The 19,780-nt window shown below is 39.1% G+C and overlaps 1 protein-coding gene across 4 annotated transcripts in view; it reads left to right on the top strand.

Moving 5' to 3' along the window:
• Nucleotides 1–2,235: 2,235 nt before the first annotated feature.
• The window catches only part of FGFR1 (fibroblast growth factor receptor 1), a 57,481-nt gene continuing 39,936 nt past the window's right edge, over nt 2,236–19,780 (top strand). For 3 of the 4 annotated variants that reach the window (XM_072399794.1, XM_072399793.1, XM_072399791.1), the window contains exons 1-2: nt 2,236–2,368; nt 14,949–15,114. In XM_072399794.1, the coding sequence (XP_072255895.1) occupies nt 15,024–15,114 (91 nt within the window). In that variant the 5' untranslated portion in view covers nt 2,236–2,368; nt 14,949–15,023. Of the gene's footprint in view, nt 2,373–14,948; nt 15,115–19,780 lie in introns of all 4 variants that reach the window. The other variant, XM_072399792.1, reaches the window with a different exon arrangement.

The following is a 19,780-nucleotide window of genomic DNA, read 5'->3' as shown; positions in this document are numbered from 1 at the left end:
CAATAGGAAAGGTTAAGAGTGTTTGGTTTTTGATTGTTTCATAGCAGGGTGGGAAAGGATAGTGAAAAAATTAAATCCGATATATGCTAGTGGACAAATTTACACAAGTGGGGGGACAAATAAACTAAAATACCCTACACACCACAAAATATATACCTGCTAAAGTAAAATATCAAACCAATCTGGCTTTAGCAGCTCAGTTTAGCAAATTTCAGAGTCTAATTTTGCTGAAGTTAAAATAAAGCCATTTATAAATTCAGAGAAATTTCATTCTCTGGTGACAAACAAAATGTTTATTGCTGTAAAATGTATTACTTGTGTAGTTGCTAGGTACAGACGTGAAAAAACTGTCGTTGGAAAACGATTGACTAACGACAGATCAACGATTATGCACGATTATTTGGAATGATCGTATTGTGCACAATTCTGTACATGCTGTAACGATACAATCGTTCAAATATAATCCACCAATAATGTACACACGCTAAATATGATTGTTTGAACGATGCAGGAAGTGACATGTAAAGGAGATACTGCAGAACAATCCACGATCACTGAATGACCGTACACACAATAGATTGGGCAACAATTGTTCACAATCAGATGCGCCGGGACGGTTGTTAGTTTCAAGCGACAATCCTTGCTCGGTGTTGTTGTGCACTTTTTTTGTTAATGAATACTGGACGAGCGGTGGTAAGTCTTTCATTCCCAACAATAATTTTTGTATGTGTGTACGCAGCCTAAAGCTAGGTACACACTTCCAATAATTATCGTTAGAAAATGAACGATTATGACAGATCAACGATTATCCAAGATTATATTTGAACGATCGTATAATGCATGATTCTGTACATGCTGTAAAGATACGATCATTAAATATAATCCAATCGTTTAAACGATACAGGAAGTGACATGTAAAGGAGAAAGTGTACTGCAGAACCATCCACGATCACTGAACGACCGTACACATGATAGATAGCGAATGATCTGTCAGCCAATCACATCCACTGCGACGGTTGTTGATTTCCAACGACAATGCTCGTTCGTCGGTGTCGTTGGTTCGTCATTGGTCACCTTTTTTGTGAACGATTTTCGGCCGATCGGTTGTTAGTCGTTCGAGCAATAATTATTGCACGTGTGTAAGCAGCCTAAAGCTAGGTACACACTTCCAATAATTATCGTTGGAAAACGAATGATTATGACCGATCAACGATTATTCACGATTATTTTGAATGATATCTGTAACGATACGATCGTTCATATATAATCCACCAATAATGTACACACGCTAGAAATGATCGTTTGAACGATGCAGGAAGTGACGTAAAGGAGAAAATGTACTGCAGAAACATCCACGATATCTGAACGACAGTACACATGATAGATAGAAAACGATCATCAGCCAAACGGATCCGCCAGAACGGTCGTTTGTTTCCAGCGGGTTCCAGTTTGTTTCCGAACTTTTTTTGTTAATGATGAACGACTAACAATCGTTCGTCTGATTTTTTTTCCAACGATAATTATTGCACGTGTGTACGCAGCCTAAGAAAACAAAATCAATTATCTAACTCGTATAAAAGGTTCAGCAAACTGCAATGTGCAGCTCTGCACCCTCCCCAGCTGTTGTCACCTATATACACATGTGTGGCTGTGCAGGATCTACCTGGCAATGGAGAAGGCTTGGTGTGAGTTAAATGACATGTAAACTACAAACCCCAGTGTGCAAAGGGAGAAATGTGAGAGGATAGGAGGGGTTTTTGTAAATGAACTCTGCTTGGGAGGGGTTGTGAATTCTTGTAGGGAACATGGGGGAAGGGACAGCTCTGTATTGTTAAGTCTGAATAGGAACTGACTCACTTCTCCATGCTCAAGGAATCTTGCACATTTGGATAGACACAGACCTCATGCACACTTTCAGGAGAACTGGATCAACAGTGCAGAAATCCTTCACAATCATCCCTAGCACAATCTTGGAGGGACATATACAGAAGCAGAGTATCAAAGCAGTTTCTGTCTGAATCCTGCAACTTTTCCTTATATCCCAACTGGATTTCTCAAGGTGTTTGCAAAAAATTCACATTCCGCTTATTAGTCCAGCAGATGGTTTAAATTAATCATTTTTCCCTTTCCTCTCCACATACTTCCACCAAAGAGAATTTTCTGTACCTTTTTTATTTTTTACTTTTTTTAAGAAAGGAGATCTTAATCTTATCTGATTTTTTTTTTTAAACCTCGTATGGGTAACATTCAGATTTTTGGGCAAACTTATTTTTTTTATTTTTGACCATTTGAATACTATTCTTGACATCATCAGAAAAAGGATTAAAGTGGAAAGCTACTTTGGACTCTAAAGGATCAGAGATTTCGAGTGGGTAAAAATATTTCTGTACATTTGTTATTATGCTATTGAAAACTTTTATTTTTGTCTGTAGTTTGTTTTTTTGTTTATAGTTTGTTTTTGTTTTTAACTTATATTTATAGTTTTTGTATTCTTAGATCCTTTTTTTATATTTATAGTTTTTGTTTTTTTAGATCTTATATTTTTTAAATACTCTAAACTGTGCATTTTTTTTTTTTAATGTGGCCAAGGAAAATCAGCTCGATCCATTCTGAAACATATGTTTTCTGTTGGGGGCTTCCTGCCTGGTTCAATGTATGTTTTCATACTTGTACAATAGCTAATTTAAAGCCCCCACCGCCTCCATCCAAGCCCAGCATCAGAGTTGTTTCTTAATTTAAAGCATTTGTATATGGAGATGAACTCAGGAAATTGTTACTTTGTAACCTGTGTGATCATTGTATCACTTGTTATGTGTTAGGCTATGGTAAGAGATAAATTGGCTTTGTGCATGTGTAATTATTTCATATGGTTATTCATTATGGTCCCTGGCTTTTAGGATGCGGATTTGGAAAACTTGATCTTATTGGACAGACTTATTCATTCCTTGTTTTATTTCTGCCTAAATTGTACTATTTGTAGTCTTTATTTCTAGCTTGTTTCAGTGACAAATTTCTTTCCAGCAGAACTACAAGTCTCAGCATGGCACATATGTCCAACAGCTGCTGAGTTTTGGCTGCTGGTCGGTCTCTCCGCTCAATCATATTTGGAGCCTTGATTCTGTTTGTAGTGTTTGCACTCATCATTATTTGCTGCTGTATGTAAGCCCACAGCAAATGAGTTTGCAAAGGATTATATACAAGGCTGTATTTTTCTTATTTGTTGATGGTAATCTGTCTGGAAAGCATGTTCCTAGAGTGGGGGCTGGAAAACTTTTGTGACCCCTCTTACCCAGGACTGGTTTGTTTTGCTTTTACACCCCCTCCCCATTCTATTCTCAGTTGTAAAATCCATTAGCAGCAAGGGTTAAGCCCTAGCTGAGTTATATTTTTAGATTACATTACAGTTAATTATATATAAAAAAGGAAATGGTCTGAGTTACTGGGCCTTTCATTTACCAGCGCACAAATAATTCCAAAATAAGCAGTTTGTGTATGGTATCCTGGCAGGTTAATAGCCAATTGATGCTCAGAGATAAAACCTCAGTGTGTTCAGGCCAACATTGCACAGGTTCAGTCTTTTTTCTGTCTTTGGGTCAAGCCTTTTTTTTAGGGATCTGTACACAGCAGTGTTGGAATGGGGAGCTCAGTGTATGTTTTTAAGTAAAGCAAAAATAATTTGAGCTGAATGGCTTTGTGAAGTGCTGGCTTGCAGCATTGTGGACTTTTTAATTCATTCTCCCCCTCCTTGCACCCCCCTTTATTTCCTAACACACACCTGGCAGAGCATTGAATGCTTGGAAGAACACAGGACCAAAGCCACAGGCTCCAGCTCGGTGAATGTTTGCATCAAGAACCTTTTCTTAACTTAGTTTTGATTCATCCCAAGGCCAAGCTGCTTAATAGTAATTGACAATGATCCGTATGCACTGTGACTCCTCTCCCACACCTCTGTTCTTTTCACCCGCAGCATCCAGACTTCCTAATCTTCTAATTTGCGTTTTTGATACACGAGTAAACACAGGTGCACGGCTGAGATCTTGAATGTGAATTCCAATGGCATAGAAACCTCATGATTTATCAACTTGATTTCTGCAAAACACATTAAGTTTCCCTTATGTTTGTATAAAGTGTAAGCCAAGTCTTGTTTGGTTGTTATAGGTTAATGTGAGATGTGAGACTGCACCGATCCAGCCCCTAGGCACTTTGGGCTACCAGTAACTGTTAACCAAATACGGTTAGGGCCAGATATTTATGGCCAGAATGTGTCCATCACCGCTGTACTCTGCCCAACTGATTATAGCAGCATTCAGGTCCATCTCATGTATATAATGTAAATTATAGTAGTCTTGCTATCATCAGAAACATTTGAAGCCTTTGAAATGCAGAGGATACCGCCTACCAGTTTGGAAGAAATGGCGGCACAAGTTAGACCTGACTGCTTTTTCCAAAATTTGGACCATTTGAGTGATTTCAAAAACACCCATTGCAGGTTCCTTTCTGCATTTCACATGTTGATGCTAAGACGTTCCTCCCAGCTACCAGTCATATTAAGGTTTTCCTTGGTAGGTTGAAGTGGGTTGGTAATGAAATATCCATAGTTATGCAACTTATTAAGGACGCGTCCTCCAACTAAAAATGTCTCTGGAAAACAGAGCTCAAATGAAAGTCTAAAGTCAAAACTTCGGGCTTTTTAACCTTTCCTACTTGATCCAAAACTAACTAAAACCAAAAAAATTAAGGAGTGCCAAGGATCCAAAGATCATCTGAAGTTCTGTCTGCAGAAAATCTCACATGATGGAAATTTCCCTACATAACAACTATAAATCTGGCATTTAGAAAAACAATGCTTAGGCTAGCCTCACACTTTTCCCAATATTTTCCGTTAAGTAGACGAAAAAAGCAAAATCGAGCAAAGCAACTGCATATTTATTCGTATTTTTGTATTGTACTTTAGATTGGCAAGATTTTTTTTGGTCAACTAACTGGGTTGAATTCAGTTTTTATGAACCGTCAATTAATTATCTTTCTAAGATCAGTCCTTGAAGAGCATAAAATTCGTGTAGCTGAAAATCCGCAGGACCAATGAGTGATCATTGCAAAGTGTGTTGCAAAAACTCTTGTAGTAGATCCTGTTGCCATTGGTTGTGAAGCTTAGAATAGCACTACAATGCTAAAAGATGGTTTGACAGAGGCAGATCCATTGCCAAATGCAGAAAAAGTAGCCAACAGACTAGTGAACCAGACCTCTTTATTGATGGAAGGGAAAATACTGTGTACCATTCAGGAAGCAGTCAGCCCAATCTAGGGAACACAGAGCCAAAAACGCATGCATACAGCAGAGTTTAGGGTCTGAGCTTTTACATATTTTGGTTATTGCTTTTTAAACCCTTTTTGAAGTACCAAATCTTGGTCTCTAAATGTCCTGTAGTCCTATTGTCTGTTTTGTTACTACATTTATCACTAGCAATGTTGGATAATCTTGTTCTGCCTTGCTGCAAATAGAATCCTGTTCTATTGTCTCCAGGCGAGTGTTACAAATGGGCCTGAATTACAGTAAATAATTAGATTAAACAATGGCGTTCTACATACGTCGATGGTTTTCTCTCGCGGATCTTTCTAGCCGTGACCTGGTGGCTGACAAGAAGACATCTGTATATAAAAAACCTTTGGTGCCAAGGCCTGGGGGTACCTTCCCGATGACGTTGCTAGAACTAGTTGTAATTGTCTACCAGACGCAGATCTTTATTATATTGTGGCGGATGATCCATTTGATTAAAAAGAAAAACAATAGATAACTAACTTTAGAGTTTAATACAGCACAGCCAGTGACAAACCTAATCGTATTTGTCCAGCTCTGTATTAGAGCATCATTTAATGTATATAATGGTAATGGAGTACGTACATTGATAGGCTGTCTGCCTCACGCAATCCACTATATGGGCTTCCTGTCCTATTGTGGCTATCAGGTGTGTTGCATGCAAAACTCCCGACAAGGAACCTGTGCATTGGAGGAAAGCACAAAAGTGGGCATAGGGACCTAATCGGTCTGTTACTACTCTTCCAATATGCAATCAGGAGGCTCGGGAGCCTCGCGAGCCTTCTTTTTCCAATACAGTGGTGTCTTTTCCTTCTTCCCGAGCCTCCTGACATGTACATATTTGCCTTAATATTTTACTGGCCAGACACAAATATGCCAATCGGAAAACTCGGAAAAGTCATAATCTGCATACTTGCGTACAGATCTCGAAATAAAGGGTCCATATAATAACTATGCCTTTACCATCTACAAAGAGATATTAGCCTCTGTATTGGATTCCTGTAGAAGTCAGAATTTACCGTATCCAAGTAAATGCGCCAAAACCGCAACTGGTGACCAAACTTTTTAAGCCTTTCTAACAATGAAACAAATGTTCTAAAAGTTCTTGTTGGCTCCCACAATGGACTGACTAGCTATTAAAATAGACTTTAAACTGTGAATCAAAGCATGGCACTTGATCCTTTATTTCCTCTTCATGCTAAGTTGAATTGCTTAAGAAGGTGTGGAGGACACCGGCATGGTAGGATGTAATACAAGGGCATCACTGGCACTGATAGAGGTGCAGGATGCTGTCTGTAATGTTGCCCTAGCCCCAAGAGTAAATAGAATGACTGTTTCTCACATTTTGATGCATGACAACTTTTGTCGAAGTTTAGTAGTGCTTTAGGGGAGTACGCCACAATCTAGCTTTTCATAGTACGCCATAATCTAGCTTTTCATATAAACTGAAACTATAAAACTGGCCTCTAAGTTGAAGTGTTTGTTTAGCAAGCTGAACCGGCTGTTGTGCTCACACCAGAGCCCAATGGGCAACAATGACGATCTCGTTTAATTGCAAGCCTTTGAAGTCACCCTGTTATGGAGAAACAGAAGGGTAGGTGTCAAGAAGCTATAGGCCACATGACCTTAAATTGTTATTCCATGTGTCCTCTAAGACCATGGAAAAATGACTTTCCCAGATGGGAGTCTGTTTGAAACAAGATGGTAGGAACAATCCGTCATGTAACAATCTACCTTGTTTGCTTTATTTGGTTTTTGCCATCATGGTAGACTGCGTTATTTTGCAGGGTTCTCCCCAGGCCCTTTTAGCTGGGCTCACCACCCAGCACTTTTCAGCACCCACCCAGCTGTTTTTGGGTGGTTACTAAAGGGTTTAGTCACAATACAGGGGCTGCCACCCACCTACAATTTCTTCCCACCCGGCCTAAAAAAATTTCTGGGTTGAGCACTGTTTTGGATTAGGTCCTCAATGTATTTGGTTTCTACTGTCAATCACATTGTAGGGATGGACTCATTTACTATGCTTGGTGGTGATAAAAATATGCTAAATATTTAACTTATTGTGCCAACATATCACACAGCACTTTACAAAGTCCATAGTCATGTCACAAACTATCCTTCAGAAAGGTTCACGAGCCAAAGTCCCTACCATAGACAGACATCATTAAAAGGTCACACTTCTATTGAGTGGGGGGAGCCAATTAAGACATTCCGTTGTTTTTGGGATGTGGGAGAAAACCCAGGCAATGGCGGGGAGAGCATACTGACCCCATGCAGATGGTGCCCTGGCTGAGATTTGATCCTGGAATCCTCTTGCTCCAAAGGCAGAAGTGCTCGCCACTGAGCCAGCCACTCCTATTGGTAATATTTCATATGCAGGGCTTTTGGCCATTAAACTTTCCAAACCAGGTTTGACAAGAACTTCAGAAAATGCCCGAATTTGGCCTAATCACATAGCCAGAACATATGAAGGTAATAGTCAGATTAAGTTCATTGACTGAACACTCAAATGGGAAAACACAAAGTACTGAAGCCAAAGCATGACTGACAGTCAGGTGACCAGCATTTTTTTTTTAGGAAGAGAACATTTGTGGCAGCCAAAATATTTATTTTTTATTACTATTGCTTTTTTGTGGCACTTTTACATTTTACATTTCTAGCATACCATTGAGGAATAAAAGGGAAATTCTGGTGTTTGTGGCCAACTCTTCTTCTTACTGGAACTGTTTGTCACAGAGAGAAGTTTTCAGCAAAGTAAAAAAATTAAGTAACAAGGGAACCGGCGTTTTTCGAGTCTGCATAAGCCATTACAAAGGAATTTATTGTCCTTAAATTTAGGTGGTGCAGGTACTTTATCTCATCCCTTTCCCTTACTGTATTTATGAATAGCTGTGTCTGACCTTTTTGGAATGACCATTGTTTGGGCTGTATTACTATTCAGAACATTGTAAAATACAATTGGTTTGTATGCGTAGTGGACTTGTGAGATGATCACTTCTCCTGGACTGGTACTGACTATTACCCTAGCCCACAGCCTTTCCAACGTGGTGAAAATGAAAATCTTTCTCCAGCCGTAGTTAAAAAACTTGGCTTGTTGGAATAATATTGACTTCTCGTTGCTAAGGTTTATGTATAAACTAAATGACTTCCCTTCCTTATCAAATTAATGTTTTATAACTTATTGCTGAGGCCACTGACCACAGGGCTGTAGCTTTTCCAAGATCATATTTATTAACCTTGTTCTTTTTTATTGATGAAGCAAGAGTGTATTGCCCTGGAATTGCACATCAAGGTACAAAGTTGTTGTAAATATCTGGCAAAGTAATCATGGGAACTTTAATGGCCAACAGTGGGTAGATTTTAGGTGTTTGCAGCAGCTGAAGTAACTTTCTTTCCAAACAGTGTAGAACTTTTGAAGTTGATATAACTTTGTTCATTTGAATTGATAGATCAGGGAATACAGAAGGAGCCTAGGATAATTTTAGGATACAGAAACTTATTGGCTTTTCTTTCTAATAGACTACAGTTGTTCATTATGTATTATTTTGTTCTCCTTTTAATGGGATCCTGTGTGTGTGTGTGTGTGTGTGTGTGTGTTTGATTTTTGGTGGCTTTTGTGGTCTTCTTGTAAGATCTGCTGGAGCATACTGTAAGGTGTTCACAATAGGCACCAATATAGTCTTGTTGTGCATACAAAAAACATATTTTATGTAAGTAAGAGACAACTTTTGACCTGAGGTGTTCTGCTTCAGTCTCTATACGCTGCATACAAGCTGTGATTTTGAATTTTAATTTGAGTACAAGGTAAAACAAAAAAGCCTCGTTTGCATTGAAATTGGAGAGGAAATGCTTCAAGCCGATAAGGCTTTGTATGATGTGCTGTGCTTACATCCTAACGTGTTTCAGGCATTGTGAAGGAGTGTGTGCAGGGGGTTGGAGAAGCACAGGAGGACTTTACCGGTCGAACAATGCCAATTCTGTATGGTGCTAAAATAAAATTTGATAGGTGTGGACACTTGAAGCTGAATTGTAGTCTTATTTTACCTTCCCCAATGTCTTTCTCCTTTTTTATTTTTTTCTTAAAATATAATTATTTAGACCTTTTTGTTCTGTTGTATATCTTATTTTAGGCAAGTCAGTGGTAGGTTTCTGTGCTTCTCTACACAATGTAAGTAGATTGTTACCAATAGGACGGGGTGGCAGGATGCTGCACTTGACTGACTTAACTGAGAGTGGTGGTGACACTTCTAGACCTCATTGGCTGACATGACAGAAAATTATCCATAAATTTAAAAAAATGTGCCAGGAACAATAGGACTGGAGAAGAAAGGGTTAGGTGATTGTTTTAGAAGGAATAAGAGTTGTCCAAGTAAGTCTCCCAGCCTGGAATGTAACCTACTGCAGTTGCAGGGAAGCTTAGGGAGTTAGAATGACCCTTTTTGTTAAAAAGTGCCCATGCTGCTTCCCCTTCCTATGCCACTTTGATAATACACCAAATTTGTGATTGCCTGCAAAGGCAGCCAAATGATTGTGGTTGCATCTATCAGACTTGGATCTACTTCTTAGCAGATAGAACTAGAAAAAGCAGAGGTTGGTGGCAAAAGGTGAGGGACCTGTGCCAGACAAGCCAGAGGAGAGGGATTGGTGGGTCTTCCAGCAGAAGGAGATAAGCTGTCCTCGGGTTGAAGGTTCCAGTAAGAATGGTTGTATGTGTGTGGTGATATACAACTAGTACTATGGGAGTCATCCATACAAAGAGGTCCTGCTTCCAATATGCTTCCTTTATTGTAAAGATAATTATTTGGGCAGGTAGTTAGACCTACCCCATTATTGGCCATATTTGAAAACTGGTAAAGGCTCAGAGCACCTTGTAGAATCTAGAAATCCTTGGAAATTAAATTAAATGGCCGAGGGTTACTTTAATTCAGCCATTGGCATGTGTTAGATTTTTTCTTCCTGTAATATGTTTAGTTCAGGCAAATTCACAAAAAAAGAATGTTAGTGTTGAAATGAAGCCAATCCTTCCTCCACCCATTTTTTTGATATTTAAAAAGTTTAGTGTTCCCCTAGCAAACTTGTGAAATCACAGTATGTAATTGCAGTTTTTATTTTAATCGGATCACTTATTTGATGTTTTGCTGCATTACAACAGTGTGTGTTTTGCTAATTATTTTGGCACCAGAAAATGACCCTTGTAAATTGTTTACCTGTTAGTTGGTGATATGTTAATTTGAGGCAATAGTGTATGTAATTTTTCGAATAAAAGGTGCCTTTTAAAATTTGGGATTTAACTACCGGTACTTTATTAACTCACGAGCAAATATAATCTCTAATTTCTGGGAAGGTCGGAGGCCGGGTTTCCTTTGTGCACTGATCTCTGCCACTACTGCATCCTATATTGATGTAGGGATTGGAGGGAAACAACAAATAAAGGATCAAGCCATCAAATACACAGAGTGCAGGATGCTATGAATATTTCCACCAGGATAGCTCCTGAATATTGTCATTATTGGTGGCAGGAGGGGCAAGGCAGGCTTTTCTTTGAAAGTGGGATCTGAAAAAGCTGCAAGATCTTTGAGAAGGTCTACAGGAAATGGTCATAGATTCTGTCCATTCCGAAGAAATTGTTACTCTAATCCTGGCAGGTTACATTTCCAAAAAGTCAGCAGGAAATATATTGCACTGTGCAGTGATTAGTAATATTGCCTCTGTTTTGAAATCCAAGTGAATAGAAGTTGTATAATACAATAAATACTTCCACTTGGTTAGGAAACTGCGCTTGCCAAAGACTTTTATGGAATGAAGATATGAAACTACATAATCTGCGGGGGCAGTGGAGTAGCTCCTCCTGGGTGCCTTGAAATTCTTAACTATATCGCACTCACTGCTTCAGAGTTTGAACCCTATAATCTGCATGCATCTGACATTCTCATACTTGTTTTTTTTCTGTACCCAAATCTCACCACCACCACGACTATCCCATCTCATTTTGATTTCCAGTACCACTGGTATAGGTGTTCCAAAGACTGCATTACATGTGACTTCTGTAAAGGACACATTGGAGCAATTTAGGTTCACAATTGCTTAAATTGATGATGTTGATGGCATTAGGATATGCCTAGGAATGATCCAAGGGCACCCCCAGGAACTTTTTTGCTACTGCAGCCTTTGCTATCCTTCCTAAGCCACGGATAAGACCTCTACTAGCAAGCACAACCCTCTATGGACCATCAAATGTGTGCCCAATAGATGGTCCAATCTGTGTATGGGGAGCACTGGTGGTCAACTGCTTGGCTTCATCCATGTAAGGCAACTCTAAAACCAAATATATTTCGTTTTGGTCCTACCCAGGGATAGTCGGGTCTAAAGAACCGAGAAGGTGTGTGAAGTTGACAGCTGCTGCCAATGTCTTCAGTCATTTCTATAGCAATCGGAGGTAGTTACTGTTCCAGGTTCCTGAGAACTTCCTTATGGCTTGTAGATTGTGTTAACTGGACTTAGTCCTAGATTTAAAGGCGAAGAAGAGTACAATAAAAAATAGTTGCAATAAAATGCAACAAACTTAGTCTACACCTCCTTAAAGTTTAGTTTGGGTATATAAAACTTTTTAATGAATGGTTTTACTTTTAGCTTGTCGGTCAGTTTTATTTATGTAAACTTGCTTTGCAGTGCAAACTTATAGGATGGATGGTTCACATCACTTGCAGCATTTGTATAGTGGATGCATGTAGCCAGCCAGACTCCCGGAAATGCAGAATTCCCCAGGCAGCTGCAATAACCCTTATATTTCCCTCATTTAATGTCTCTGTAATAATCATAAACATGAGGGAAAACAGATGTCCCTCTAGAATTGACCACTGGTCACTGGTTAAGATGTGACTAGTTTATGCATCTCTTGGCGCTTGACATGCCCTGCAGTAAATTGAGGAAATTTGTCTCCGTCATACATTTTTCAGTTTTTCCAGGCCCGTCTGCTCTTCCTCTTTCATATATCACTAATGTTCAAGCTAAATTGGAACCTGAAGTGTGCGTGGCGCTGGCCCATACTGCAGAGCCTAATTATAAACACCCATACAAGAAAAGGCGGCTGCGTGCAGTCAGAACCCTGAGGCCGTGTTTGCAGTTATTTGAAATCACCTGACTGCTGCTTTGGACACCAGTGTCATTTTTTTCCCCCTATAATACTTTTAGTTGACTTAAAACTGTCTCCAAGGGAGCTAAAAAATTTGGCTGCCAGGAGCTAACATGAGGTAATTGATGGAGGCGGTTGATCTATCTTTTTGAAGGGTCATTGAATGTAAATATTTCCTTTGCAATGCTAATAGAACCACGTGGTCTGTACTGACGTCATAGCTGTGCCATGGCTGTACAGCTTTTTGATGCAGGATATTTGCAAATATCCGGTGAAGAGGAGTTTGAAAAATAAATGATCTGACCATGATCTAAGCCTAAAAGTATAAAAATATTATACAGTATTCCCAAATGGTGACTCACTCATTCCTGCCATGCTGCATAGTCAGCAGGGTAACACTAATGCTTGCTGTGGGTGCGTCATCAATCTGGTCAATGAACGATGAATTAGCAGCATGAGGGGTGTGAATCACAGGACTGGCTAAACTAAATTAACAATTCTTTGCCAGGTAGAACAGTCATCCTATATAGGCGATATCTGAGCATTTGGACATTTGCTTGATTATGAGCTTCAGGGCTGGTTTCCGTGCTGTTATATCATGCATCCAATAGAACTGTATGGAAGTACATGGTGGAGTCATGAATAATGCATCCAGAACATATGTGATGTATATGAGAAATGCACTGTAGAAAATTAAATTGTATGCCAAGAACACGGGCAGCTCTAGTATTAAAAGCATGTGACGGAGCCCCATAGGTAACGTTTACAAAGCACAATTTTTCTGCCATGCTTGCTTGGATTTCCTAAATACTTTTCTGTGCGCAAATACCTCTTTAAAATATGCACATATATACATTTCCAAATTGTTCAGATGCACTTTATTGGAGGTTATGAGTGGTTACCAGAAAAGGTATAGAGCAGAAGTCTTCAAATGAGGACAATGGTCTATAGTTTTTATTTTATTTTTACCTAAACTTTAGATTTAACAAAGTTATGTAATATGAAAATCCTAAACAATTTATTCAATTTACATTTGATTGGACAGGGCCTTGTGCTGCATAGTTGTTGGTTGATGATAAAAAGGAGATTGGATGCTCATTTTGTGAGATAAGTGATGAGCTTAGGACAGGATTTCGTTCTCAATTTGGTGAGAATTCCACTTATTAGCTGCTAGGTCTTCAAAACTGAAAATGAAAGGAAATTTTCCCAGTGCCAACCATTCCCTACTAAGTGTTCATTACAGATACTTCAAATATACAGCAAGTATTGCACTGAAATGCATAACGTTAAACTAAAGTGCTAACCCAAAGACCTTTTCTTATGCAGTTTGGCTTTGATGTTCAGAATGCTATTCTAAAAAACATGAAAGCCCCTGCCTGTGGGTATAAAAAACTTTTCATTTTTCCAGTGAAACAGTTTGTTCGACTCGCCTAATAAAATATCTAATTTTTTTAGATTTGTGATGAGTTGTCATCTTTGACTTGGCAATTCACTTATTTATGGCTCCTTTTTGGAACCCAATGCTAAAACCTGATTTTGGAATAAATAAACTACTTTCAAATGCTTAATTCATACTTTTACCTATTGTCACAAGATGTGGACAGCGAGTATGCTGTGAGTGGCAATCCATTTCCCTTTTTTTGTCCTGGGTCAAAATAAAATGTGCCCTGAAGCCATGTCACCATCTGTTTGACGGATTCACATACCATTTATCACTGTAGCCTGAAAACACTTTGGTATGCTACACTAAAATCTTGTTATCTCCACTTAGGCCCTCCAGTTTATCTCATAAACAGAACCAGTTTGCTTCCTGGAAACCCCTTTTTGCCAGAAGCTGAAGAAAAACCTGCTTTTTATCTGTTTTCCTAAAGTCTTTTTGGAGTAATTGAAGTTTTTCCAACAATATGAAAAAGATCATTCAAAACTTCCTGTTGCACCTAACCGTATGTGAAAGAAAAAAATAGTTTTAGGTGTTCATATACACCATTTGGCCAAAAAAATAAATAAAAACACCGCCTACCTAATATGTAGATAAAATTACAGAAAAGAAAACATTTAACATTTTCCATTCCATTTTTGTAATCTGTAATTGTAATAAGTCTTTTAGAAAGCCCTATGATTTTCAACCTTTTCTATCTCAATTGTTATATACAGTTTTTTTTTTTTTGCTCCTGACCGTTATCCATACTTACCATTGGTTATCCATTACATTATTATTATACAGGTTTATAGCACCAACTTATTATGCAGTGCTGTACAATGAAAAAGGGATTGCAAATGACAGACAGATACAGACCGTGACACAGAAGGAGGAGAGGACCCTGCCTGCCCCAAAGAGCTTACAATCTTAGACCTATTACTTGTTGTTTTGTTGGCTTTCTAGCCATCTTCTGTTTCTCATTCAGTGTTTCTCTATGCTTTACAACCATGACCATGCTTCCCATCCCCCTTTTCCAGTTTTCCCCTAACAGATTACATTTTATCTATGTGTTTATACAGGTGTGGAGTGAGGCTCGTCTCCCCTCGACACTGGAGACCTCATGGATTCCTGCACTTTGCACTAGCCAAGTTGGGATGTTCTCTGGAAGGTCCTTGTTCCTCTGGGGTGTCCTGCTTGGCGCTGCTCTCTCAGCTGCCCGGCCCCCTTCCACCTTGCCGGACCAAGGTAAGAATTTATCTTCATGTGTTTTGATAAATCTTGGAGTTTTAGGCTTCAGCGTTGAGCTTTTTTTGTGTTAAATGACATCTTATATATAGAGTGTAAGGAATTGACAATCTTTTAACCTGGTCAGTTGGACGCGATTAGGTCCCACACGGTGAAATTCTCTTGTAGCCACTGTTATAGCCATCCACTAGATAACTGCAGTGGAAGAGGGAGCTAAACACCTACCATGCTTTTTTTGGAATGAATAAAGTGTACCTGTCATGAGTAATTACTTTTACATCATCTTGTGTTTCGAACTAATATTCCTAAAAATAGTCATAATGATCACAAAGTGATATGTGACATATTATGAGTAAATAGGATAAATACTGGGTTGGTACTAAAAACTTTGGCCATCACTGTAAATAGGTGAACAGTTCAAATCTCAAATTCTTTTTCATTTCCTTTTACGCTTGTAAAGGTCTTGTTGACCTGCATTGAAAAGTTATATTGCAAAAGTTTATAAACTGTGTTATGTTTTGCGGCTCCAGACTATTTTTCTTTAGTGGAAGAGGAGGCAAAATGGCTCTTTTCATAGTAAAGGTTGCTGACCCCTGGTCTAGCCAGTGGTGAACACAGCCGGCAGTGGGCCCCTGTGCAGAACTGACTTGAGGCCCCTTTTGTTTTTTTGTTTTTTAATGTTCAGCATCTTTTGCTGGAAAGGAACATAAAAAAGCTAGCTTTTTCTAAAGTCTGTACATGCATCCTTCCGGAGCCAAACATCTGGTTTATCTGTTCTAGATATATCTTGACCGTAAATCACTGGCAGGACCTGCACCTAAAGTGTCAATATGTGAAGTCACATCTCCTACAATGCAACAGAAGATGATAGCTGCCAGCATTTAAACATTTCTGTGGTCAGGCTTTATTTCCTATCTAACCAATGAAACTTCACAATACATTGCGTCTATTGCTCACTTAAAAGCTTTCATTCGGCGTTTAAAAAAAGGTAAACTGGTATTCTTAAAAATACTTTAAACCTTAAAATATGCAATTTTCAAAACTACAGTTCCCTGCTATTATGGCTTTATGAATTAAAGTCTGCAGTTTGTGTATCAACTGTTTTAAGCAAGCAGGTCAAATGGGGTCACAGACCATAATAAGAACAGGGGTCTGAACCTTTCTTCCTCTGCTCAAGACAGTTCATTTTTTTTTTTTTTTTTTCATTCTGTAGTTGATGATAAATGTTTAAAAATGTAAGCTTGCATAATCTTAAAAAGGTAAAGGAACGCACCATTGACTTTTAGAAAACCTTTTAGGTGTGCTTGGGCACCATCAATCGCATGAAAATGTTGCCCTATGTGACCATTCTTGGGCTTGGTGGTAGGGTCCCATTTTTGCATGATCCCATGCCTAGGTTATTTAACTTGCATCAGTATGACTTATGGAAGTCTTATTACAGTTCTTCAAATGGTAGCACTGAATATAAACTGCAGAAATTCAATCCATTAATTGTGCAGTTGTCAGAACTGAAATATAAGGATGACAAAAGGAGTGGGCGGGGGTGCCATTTCCAGGTACAAATCTGCACAACTGGTGATGGGGAAGACTATCAAGTTGTTTTACGAATATAATAGTAGCAATAGGATGTAGCAGTTTACCTACTGTATGTAAGCTTAAGTTACAATTGTTAAAGTAACTTGACCTTTCTGGTTAGATATTGGTAACTTATGAACCAAAGTCTGAGGAATCTAAACAGACAATGTTGCCCAGTCAGCACGGACTGCACAGGGACTGAAGTATGAACATTTACTTATTACTTTGCTGAGCAGCCATTGTATAGAGAAGGTAGGTCAATGTTCGGTTGTTGAATAAAACATCAGTGAACCTTTACAAGATCATAAATGGATGTACTCTGGCCATATTAAAATCAAAAATGCATTTTAAATGCAACTCATATACAATGTTTATTCCTAGAGCCAATCTGGGTCTGCTGCATCCATGTGTGCTCATAGGAGGGCAGCACGGTGGCCCAGGAGTTAGCACTCTGGCCTTTGCAGCGCTAGGTCCCAGGTTCAAATCTCTGTCAGGACACTATCTGCATAGCGTTTGCAGGTTCTAACTGTGTTTGCGTGGGTTTCCTCCTACACCCCAAAAAAACATGCAGTGAAGTTAATTGGCTTTCCCACAAAAATTGACCTTAGACTACATTAATGACATATACCTATGGTAGGGACATTAGATTGTGCACTCCTTTGAGGGACCATTAGTGACATGACTATGGACTTTGTACAGCACTGTGTAATATGATAGCGCTATATAAATACTGTGTAATAATAAGAGGAGTGAGCAGGCGTATTGCCTCTCTGTGTGCCTGGAAGTGGCCAACCACATGGTATCACACCATGTGTGTGAAAGGGCCCCAAAGTGCTGTGAGAGCCTGGGAGCAGCAAACTGCACCACAGGTAACAAAAACGGCAGCTGCCTTAAATCTTGCAATTGGCAAAACCGCAATCGGTGTCCCAATTTGTTCCTTTTGGGAACTGTGATGTAAGCAAAATATGGTTCCTATTTTCTTAAATGGAAGCTGATGGGACTGCAGTTGAGCTTGCAGCAGAATGGCCCTTGGTGTGCTACCACTCCTCCAGTGTGCCGTCAGCAAACTTTAAGGCTACGTACACACATATCATTGGAAACAAACGTTTAATGACCGATCGTTTGATATCTGTTAACAAAAAAGTGAAAAATGACTGACGACGATGAACGAGGAATGTCGCTGGAAACAGATGACCGTCCCGGCGATGATTGTTTGCGATCTATTGTGTGTACAGTCGTTCAGTGATCGTGAAGTGTTCTGTGGTACACTTTCTCTGGTACACGTTACTTCCTGCATCGTTCAATCATATCTAGTGCGTGTACATTATTGGTGGAATATATCTGAACAATCGTATCCTTACAGCATGTACAGAATTGTGCACAATACGATCGTTCAAAGTTGTGATTAATCGTTCGTTTTCTAACAATAATTATTGCACATGTGTACGTAGCCAAAGTGTGTGCTTAACAAAACTATAATGCCGATGTAGCAGAAATAGCGGCTTGTTGATATTAAACAGAATTAAAAGATCCATACACTTGGACTGTAATGGTTAATGAAATCATTAAACCACTATAGACCAAGCGGAGGGATTTTAAATCATAGCTTAAATTCTTTTAATGTGGCTCTGGTGTGTGTGTGTGTGTGTGTGTGTGTGTGTGTGTGTGTGTGTGTGTGTGTGTGTGGTGGGGATTGAATGTTCCCTTTTTCCTATCCCTTTTTTATTAGCTAAATACTAGTGTCATCGGATTTCCTGATCAGTGAAAGCTCTGTGCCATAAAAAAATACATGAAATAACTTCCACTGATGTGGGGATTGTGGGTCTGTGTGCCTTTCCATTCAGCTTGTGTGTAGAATGAGGGCTCTGTCACTCTCTGTGCAGAGAGGAAGTAGATTAACATATATAAACAGTCATTTTGACCCATGCACTTCATTAGCCAAAGGGGCCAGCAACATTTTTGTGCTGCTTCACACAAGGAGCACTGAGGAAGCTTTTGTGTCTGGGCTTGTGAGGAATGGGGATAGGGGGAGGGAGCGCCTGCTTCTCAAGAGGGGTGAGGGGCAAAAATCACACTTTAGGAAAGCAGAAGGTCAGAGGCCAACTGGAACAGCTGGGGCCCAATGTGTATCTGTTTTTTTTCTTTAGGAAATAATCCTCCTAAGGAATAAAATCTTTACTCCAATTGAAGTGATCAAGCACTCACCCATGTAGCACCTTCCTGACCCTTTTTTTAGCCAGTTATTTGCAACAAAGTGCAGTTTAGCAGCTTTCTATTTCTTTTTGTAGGTTTAGATTACACTATGACCTTTTTCATTTGCATAAAAAATAGTATTTTGACCTTGTTGACAGGCTAAGTAATAACCTATGAATGAAGCAGGCCTAAACTTGCATGTCCTGGACGTAGTTTGCTAAAACTGTTTTTTTTTTTCTTGCAGTCCACCATTCACTGCTGCTATACAATGTTACTGGTGCATGTTATATAGGCTGGTCACTGCCTTCTCCTAAAGACCCCAAATTAATTGCTGGACATGTTCTGCCAACCCCTATATGAATACTAGGGCACCACATGCCACACTTGATTTCACACTAGACGTGTTAGATTGGTACACAGAGGTTGATTCTTATGTATTCCGCTGGCTTTAGGTAACATAGCTTCAGATATGGTCAAACCTAGGAGATTGCAAAGTTCCTCACCTTAGTTTGAGCCTGCAGATTACATAAATAGGCTTGAGTTACAAAGAAACGACGGTCAACAAATTAGACCTAAAATACCTTTTTGTGCAGGCCTTTAGTGAGTTTTTTTTTCTATTCTGCAATCTTGCATCATTTATAAATTAACCACCTCGTATTAGTTATGAATAAACTCCTTGTATTATTATTATTTTTTTTTTTAATACTAATAGAATGGCCACTGGATGGTTCTCAACTTTTGCTAAACTCCAAGCTGTTCTTCTCTTGTGTTATAACCCTTTGGTTCTTTGGTTAGAGGGGTCATGTGACCTTCTTTCTTCATCTATCCTCCCAGGATAGGGTGTAAAATTCTAACACTGTTAGGTAGGAGATAAAAAGGACATTTTTGTATAAGCTCC

Source organism: Pyxicephalus adspersus, chromosome 2 (genome assembly GCF_032062135.1).
Source record: "Pyxicephalus adspersus chromosome 2, UCB_Pads_2.0, whole genome shotgun sequence".
Classification (NCBI taxonomy): domain Eukaryota; kingdom Metazoa; phylum Chordata; class Amphibia; order Anura; family Pyxicephalidae; genus Pyxicephalus; species Pyxicephalus adspersus.
The sequence above is the reverse complement of the archived record's forward strand: the minus strand, read 5'-3'. Positions and strand labels throughout refer to the sequence as shown.